At 37.3% G+C, this 8,641-nt stretch overlaps 1 protein-coding gene across 1 annotated transcript; it reads right to left on the bottom strand.

Moving 5' to 3' along the window:
* Positions 1 to 2,152: 2,152 nt before the first annotated feature.
* LOC108380724 (DDB1- and CUL4-associated factor 6-like) lies at positions 2,153 to 8,124 on the bottom strand. Its single transcript, XM_017637119.1, has 5 exons — positions 7,763 to 8,124; positions 4,669 to 4,851; positions 3,386 to 4,603; positions 2,692 to 3,317; positions 2,153 to 2,611 (listed from the first exon to the last, which is right to left on the bottom strand). The coding sequence occupies exons 2-5, from the start codon at positions 4,772 to 4,774 to the stop codon at positions 2,348 to 2,350; spliced, it is 2,214 nt and encodes a 737-aa protein (XP_017492608.1). The 5' UTR covers positions 4,775 to 4,851; positions 7,763 to 8,124; the 3' UTR covers positions 2,153 to 2,347.
* Between the last annotated feature and the right edge of the window lie 517 nt (positions 8,125 to 8,641).

Raw genomic sequence — 8,641 nt, 5'->3', positions numbered from 1 at the left:
CTCACTAATAACCCCTTCTGGCAGGGACATGTATATTTCTTCTTTGAGATAACCATGTAAAAAGGCTGTTTTAACATCAAGCTGATGAGAACAGAATCCGTTTTTGACACCGACAGCTAAAACAATTCGACTTCGCCATGGGAGAATAGGTCTCATTATAGTCGATTCCTTCCTTTTGTAGGAAACCCTTCACCACCAGTCTTGCTTTATGACGCACCAAATTCCCATTTTCGTTCGAAAAATCCGTTTTGATGATAACAACTTTGCACCTTTAGGAGGAATTACTATTTCCCATACATTATTGTCCTGCATCGATTTTGTCTCTTCGTTAATTGCAATAAACCACTCATCTTTGTCCGGCCTTCAATAAATATCCTTAAAATTTTCAGAAACATCTAGGGGAAAATTTGATGCAGTATCGGCAGTACAACTGGTGAAGAAATCAAGAAGCTTACCGGGAAGGTTACGCCTTCTTTGGCCACGGCGTAGTGCAGGTTCAAATTCTTGATTAGCAACCGGTAGCTCATTACCAATACTATCCGCAAAGCAATCCTCGTCTTCTTCACTTCCGTTACTATTCTTATCATCCGGCGCATTGACATCGTTATCATGATTTCGATTTTCTTTCTCACTTTCGCTCACGACAACACCACTTCGTGAGTTGCTCGTGAGTTCTAATAATTGAAACAGGATCTTCCGCAGGAACTAGCTTTTTAAACGGAAAACAATTTTCGTCGTGCGTGCTAGATTGCTACGTAGCAACTTTACACCTAAAATGCTACGGAAAGTGAGTACCGCTATCATTCTTTTTACCATAAAACAACTCAGCGGGTGTAACGACTTAGCTTATTGACATCAACTTCAAATTCATATAAATTTCCATTCAGATTCACTGTTGCAATTACATGACCATCCGTTTTAATATCAGCAACATTTTTCCCGAACTTGACTTTAAGACCGGCGTTTGTCAGTTTTTGTACGGACAACAGATTATCACGTAGCTCAGGTATATACAAAACTTGTATTAACGTAATGGGAATACCTTTGTTACTATTACGACGCATTTCTCCACAGTTCCTGGCTGCTATCGTCTCGTTGTCCTTTGTCACGTTTATTATTGTTGGTGGATTTATGCTATGAATCTTGTCAAAAAATAAATTATTATTTACCAAATAATCGCTAGCCCCAGAATCTAACCTATAAATTAGCATTGATTCGTGTTTCTTTTTGAAACCATTTTCAACCATAAAGCAAACATTTTGTCTACCCCTTCTGCCTTTTGAATCTGCAGACTGGGCTTTTCCCTGTCGACAATCTTTGGCTTTGTGTCCGAACTTCTGACAGCGATGGCATTTTCCTTTGAACTTTATATTTCTCTTGAAATTCTTTTGATTATAAAACGCAGTCTTTACACGGCATTCTCCAATACCCCTGTCATTTAGTTTTGTCTCTTCTGCGATTACACGTACCTTCGCAATATTATAATCTAGTTTACCATCTAGATTTTGAAGAGCAGTAACAAGAGGGTCAAATTTCTCCGGGTAAGGTAAGAAACAATTTAGCTAAAACATCGTTTTCTTCCATCACAGCTCCAGATATTTTGAGATTTCGAACCAATCCTTCAAGCGGAGTCACCGACTCATCCTCTCGCATACGTAGCGTTGTGAGCTGCTTACGTACCAAGAGCTGACTTCTTTGCAAACGATTCATGGAGACATCTTCACATTGCTTTTGCTGATTTCTTTTCCCTGATATAACTCAGACAATCATAGTAGACAAACGCAACCAGGTGCTCCATGGCTTTTTTATCCTTTCTAAGGAATTCAGCTTTAGCCTCCTCTCCAAATGGTGGATCGCCCGTTAAAACCTCCCCCAAATTAAGTGAATCCAGATGAATTTTGACTCGGAACTGCCAATCGTCAAATTCAGCTCCTCGGAATTGAAGAATTCCAATATAATATAACCAATGGGAAAAGTTTTATTTGATGTTAGCAGTTTAAAGTTTCGAATTGAAGTGAAGAAAACTTCATAAAGTGAAACAAAATTCTATTACATAAGGACAACGATTGCTTGTTTTTACAAACACATAAAAGGTTGAACAAAAGCAAAGTAAAACTCAACAGAATTATACGACAAAAACATTATCACATTCATTTAATTAGATGAGATTAACTGCCTTTTTTATTTTGTTTGTAATTTAAATATGAAAGTCTAAGTTTTTATCCATGTAAAAATCACACAATGAATATTGTAAATCATGAAATCAATTCGGACTTCCGCTAATATATAATCGACACGCGTGTGCATATGTTAATACATTCATTTACCTATTTGCTTTTTATTTTTGTTATTCAGAACTATTCCTTTCTTCAATATCATTTGTATTCGTAGCCTCTAAGTCTACACCACCAGCTTCATTCGACATCGAAATATCTGGCTCATTGCCTGCGTTCCCAGGTTGCTGGGGGGTATTATTGCTCTCTTCGGGATTAAGAATACGTTCACGGTTCCGCAACGAGTGAATGCATGCCAGTAGTCGAATCATGAACGCCGCTGGTACAGTGATGGTATCCTTAGTTTGCTCAAGCATTATTGCATTGCGTTTCATGAGCTAAATACCGAACAATTTTGCATTAGCGTATGTCATGTATTTTCGATTTTCAAAATATTCGTAATTGTGTGTTTACTTACATCTTCAGCCACCTCTTCGTCAAAGTTGGCATGCTCCAAAATGGGCGCCCATATTTTAACATCATAGTCAATCCCTGAGCTGGCTAAATAAGGTAGCTCAGGATGGGGTTGTAAACAGTTTACGACATGTTGATCACCTTGCATTAGCATTACAAGTTTTCCAGTACGACGGTCCCATGTGAAAATGTGCCCACAATCGGACCCCGACATCACATAATTGTGACCCCAAAAGTTAGCCTCCTTGATCATCGTGCGCGCATTTCTATGCCCAATATATTTCATACGCAGATAGTCGAAAACAACTTCCTTAGCTTGCATATCTAGTTCTGCAAGCTCTTCATTCAGAGTATCGGCTTCATCGTCACGAAACTGAATACTTTGTGGGCTTTCACTGCTATCGTTAGCAGTATCAGCAGTATCAGCAGTAAGCGTTCCCGTCGATTCTGAGGGTGCTCCAGTAGTATTTTCATCTACCGCCATATTGCTGTCAGCGGCTACATTAGATGCACTCACAGTTTGAGTCGGAATAACATCAGATTGTGGAGCGTTGACGGTTATCGTGCGTGAGGTGTGCAAACGACTGGCAACTCTTCGCCAATAGGCACCAGATGTTGACGGGGTTGAGTCTATGGAATAAACAAAAATATGTACATATACTGCACTTAAAGAATTATAGCATTTTATCACCGTTTACCTTCCGCTGTCTCTCTCGCCACTGCAGCTAAAAGTGATGCTTGATTCTCACGGTTCAGCTCTTGGGCTTGGCCTGATAAGCCCATGCGCGTTCGTGGATCATTTAGCATGCGAGAGATAACTTCTGTCATGCGACTCATAATGTTTGCTTGTAACTGTGGGCGCACCTGTCCTATCTCGACACGCCCCCGTGGATAGTTTTCCGGCCGCGCATCCGGTCCAGTGTCGGACCAATCGCCACGCAAACGCAATCTCCTCGTCACTTGTTCGGCTGTTAATGCAGGCGGAGGTGATGAACTACTCGCATCGGTCGCGCAACCCTTCTCGTATAGCGTGCTTACGTCAACGCCATCTCGACGTAGGTCAAACAGATACAAATACTCCGAAGAGTAGCTCACAAGCAGTTCAGACTCTTCCGGGCTATATTTAACGCAAGTGATGCGATATTGTCGATTCGTAGTCATCGGAATAGGGTAGGCTTTAATTGGCCGCGTATGCCTCTCAGTAGTGGGTATGGAACTGTCGCTAAAATCGATCACCGACAAATAACGACGATCATAGACACGCACAATTGCATCGGAACTACCCACAGCCACATAGTAGTTGCTGATAGGCGAGAGATCCATGGCATTCACTGCCGACGGACTAAATATAAGTATGTTATCCTTACAACAAGTCTTATGACAGCTCGATGTTTGCCGCAAATCAAATAGTCGTACTGTACCGTCCTCTCCACAGCTCATGAACGATCGCGGTTCCGAAGGTATGGTCAATACCTCGTATGTTGTACCACTTTTATGGCAATTAAAAAAGCTCAATTTAGCCTCATTCTCGTTATGCTCATAGATAGGTAGCATCGGATCTACATTCCTAGTGGAAGTGATTGCACTGTTGATATTGTTACTTGGAGTTGTTTTCTGTCGGCGGATATATGGTGCCAATAACTCAGTATGCAATACAATGCCATCGCCGGAACAAGAAACAATCGAATGACCATCCGTTCGTGGCATAAATCGCGCACTAAAAATATTCGCTCGATGTGCAGTTTTATACTTCAGCAACACTTCTTGATTATGCGGGTTCGTTATGGCTACACACTGATCGTCACTTCCCGATAACAAGAACTCGCCTGTATTATTCCAGCACACAGTATTTACACAACCAGAATGCACATGCAAGCGACTCATCAATCCCAGGCGTTGCACATAATCAAGTGAATCTGTAAGAATGGTATGAATATGTATGAGAGAATAGTTATTAAAAACGTTTTTGTGTAAGTTTTACCTTTAGTGCTGGCTATGTAGTTGAGTGTCACAGATCGCGGTGAGTGCAAACTTTGGTTAAATACACTTCTGAACACGCTCTCCTTGTTTAAACGATCGCGCGACATTCTTTACAGATTCAATGTAGTAAGCGTGCCTAGGGTTTTAACTATGGTCCATCCACGTAAAGCAGGAGGTGCAGAATCTGTTGAATACAAGAGCAAACGATGTCACTGAGGTAAATTGAGAATTGTTATGTACATATTTGAAAATTAGAGGAAAACTGCCGCATTTTGGCGGCTCGGAGCAACGTCACGATTAAATAAGTCAATAAAGTAAAAAAAAAGTGCGTATGTGAAATGTAAAAACCATTCCGAAGGGAATTTGAAGTGTTTACTTTACATAGGACATTACTCACAACAAATTAATAAGTGATATTTAAGTACTACATCAATTCTTATTACAAGGACCAACAGTAATAACAGATATTTCGACCCGTTGAATCCGAATTTTCAGCCCGTTTGAATCGTACGCCCTCAAAATTTCGAGTAAATTGCGAAAAAAATGGCAAAAAATTCGCCACTCGCCATTTCTTTATGGAGAATATAGAATAAACATTTTTGGAGAATTTGTTTTTGGAAAAATTTGTTTAAGGCTTTTTTATTAATCATTACTTTCAAAAGTACCTGGTATTTACATTTGTTATTTGTGATGTATGCGTTCTTCAATCACATGGTTTTTTAAATACAATTTTAAAAATGTATTACTTATTAATAAAAAGGTGAATTTTACAAACATTTTGGCGTAACTTTTAAAGTTTTATTTCATGGTATGTTTAAATGCTTTCAGTTATAAATTTGTAGTCATATTCATAAAAGTTATGTTTCACTGTGAATCTCGGGATAAATACCGGGATACCGGGTTTACTTAAAAAATAACCCGAAATACCGAAAATATCACAATTTCCGCATATTTTGACATTCCTTATAGGTACATACATGCATGAACAATATAGATCACCAGGTCGCAGTGCACATCGCATTTTAATATCTATCTATCTATCTACATATGTATGTACATACAGAAATAGGTACATTCATATGTATATGTATGTATGTACACCCAGAAGCTATTTTGTCAAGGCTTTCCCTTCATAAGGTATTACAGAAGAGAAGGGTCTCCGTAAATGCTTTTACTCCTTATTATTTTTTTCAACTGGGCATACATACACCTGTATTCATACGGAATAGTAGCTTACGTTGAAAGGCTGGCTTTACTATAAAGCGACATTCCCTTTATTCTTTAAACGACAAGGAATTTTTTATGGGACTTAATGAGTATATTGACTTGATGGTATCGGAACTATATCTTGCACTTTTATTTACCAACATTTCTTCAACGGCTCGGCGCCAGTAAGTCATTCGCATTTGTGTGCAGCGAATGCAGCATTATACTAAAGCCAGCCTTTCGACATGAGCTATTATTCTATATGAACACAGCTATATACATACATACTATGTGCATACAGGCATGGCATAAGCAGCCAGGGCACCAAATCCAACTATAAAATTAAAACAAACAATTCTAATCACTTTGAAAACGGTTTGCCTGGGCAACAATTGGCATTGGCATTGGTCAGTAGAGGTAAAATATATGCATATATGTATGTACAATATGTAATGAATTGCATGTGTTGTACATACATATGTATGTACATATTTATGTTTGTATGAAGGTAAATTAATATAACATATAGCTTCCCCTTGTTGCAACTCTCATAGGCATAAAATAATAGTTTGGCCACCATACATTTAAATACAAATGAAATAATCAATATCAGGCAAAGTTTATACATATTCTTATGCATAACTTGTTTTTAAATCTGCCCGTTTCTATTCAGAAAAACGTAAATTTGCTAAGTCAAAGGAAAGCAAGAAAATCCAATAAATTCAAAATACAAAAACGGGGAATTTTATCTGTTACGCAAAAAAAGTTGCCTTGTTTTAAGTTTTTCAAAATACGCGAAGAAATTGTGTTACGGAGCTTTTTATTCTTCCCTAGAAATTTGAAAAAACTGGCACATTTTCACTCCAAGCCTATGGTATGCAAATCAAAAAAAGTTGTTTCGCTTATAGGATACCCGGGCGGATGAACTAGGTGCACAAACATACATACAAATGCGAGAAACGACAAAATAGCGTCTATAATATTGTAAACCGTTCTAGGTTAATTATAATTAACTTTTGGCGTATTTAAATGACAGGCTACCTACGTCTGAATGCATCTGTACATCTACATATATCTATGGAACAAAAGATTTACTAACTTTGAATATCTCAATATATGTATATATGTTATTACTCATATACGTATCGCTAGCTTAGAGTGAAAACTTTCTAAATCCACATTTAAAAATTTTACAGTAGGAAAAAAACTTACATACATATACATATATATGTATTTATATGTACCTATCCATTTTCTTCTGGTATTTGCTTTTACATATTTGAATATAAACGGGAAGATATGAAACCTTAATTCTTTTGGAAATTACGGATTTTTGTTGTCTCTTGCCTCCTGTGTGTATTAAAAGATGAGTTTTCTCAAAAAAAGGATTTAGCAACTTTTCACTCTAAGCAAAAAAATGCAAAATTCCTCATGGGTTATATGTATTTACAAAATTGAAATTTGGTGCAAATAGACGTACTCAATATGTACATACATATGGATGCATGTTCGTATAGAATAGTACCTTATGACGAAAGGCTGGCTTTAGTATAATGCTGCATTCCTTTTATTCTTTAATCGATAAGGAATTTTTTGAAGAGACTTAATAGGAATATTGACTTGCTAATATCGGAACTATTTTTACGTTTATTTGCCAAAAGTTCTTCAACGGCTCGGCACCAGCGAGTCGTTCGCAATCGTATGCTGCATTATACTAAAGCCAGCTTTTCGACATAAGGTGCTATTCCGTACGAACACAGATATATGTATATATTAATGCCAAGAAGACGCCTATGACCGTCAAAGAATAATGGGCAAATTTCCTATTATTTTTCATATTTGCATATAAACCTCACAGTTCGAAAAATTTAGAAGCTCTTCGAACGTACCTTAAAATCTCATTTTCCTTAATATCCGAGATCTATGGTCGTCTATTAAACACCTTTGCAATTTATTTTGAAGTTTTATGTACACATTTGTATAAATTTGTTTCTCAGCACCACAAATTGTCAAATTATTTTTTCACTTATCCACTTGCTCGACTTCCGTAGTGATTCTTGACAATTCCATCCGACCCGTCCACTTCCACACTTCACATTTGCCAATGAACGTATTCTTTGTGTTTGCTTTGTATAATAATTATTCTGTTTTCTTCTTTGCGCTGTTGTTTATATTTTTGTTTACTTTTCAATTCTATCTTTCCATGCCCATTGTTGTTTTGCTAACGTCATTTGGCTCTTTCAAAACGTTAAATGAAAATAGTAGGTGTGTATAATAACAAATAGTCAATACTAGTTTGTACTGGAACATGCAAATTTTGACTCGTAAAGTGAATAATAACCCAAAAAATTTGCAAGGGAGCACTGACTCGAGAGCGTAATTACAGGAAAGAATACACGAGAGAATAATTGGAGACGGAGAAGAGAAAAAAATGTTAACAGTCAAATCATGGAGGTCGCCATATTATTTTTTTTCCCCCATTAGTTGCTTTCCAGATGCTTCACGATTTTCAGGAACAGCTGCTTTCTCCATTAATAAACTTTACGGAAGGTGGTCACCTGGAACGGGTTCCTGTAAAAACCTGCAAATCGTGAAGCATCTGGAACGCAACTATTGAGTGAACGCGTGAAATAAAATTATATTTTACTTAAGTATATAAATAGTACACAAATAAATCCAAATGGTAATTTTGCTTGGTAAGGAACATCTGGCAGTCTTTTATTTTATTGTTTATATTTACAAATATATGAGTGTCATTAAAACCTTGA

The sequence above is a fragment of the Rhagoletis zephyria genome, unplaced genomic scaffold (assembly GCF_001687245.7).
Source record: "Rhagoletis zephyria isolate East Lansing unplaced genomic scaffold, Rhagoletis_zephyria_1.1 Rzeph_scaffold_20175, whole genome shotgun sequence".
NCBI lineage: Eukaryota > Metazoa > Arthropoda > Insecta > Diptera > Tephritidae > Rhagoletis > Rhagoletis zephyria.
Note: the sequence above shows the minus strand (reverse complement) of the source record. Positions and strands in the feature narration are given on the sequence as shown.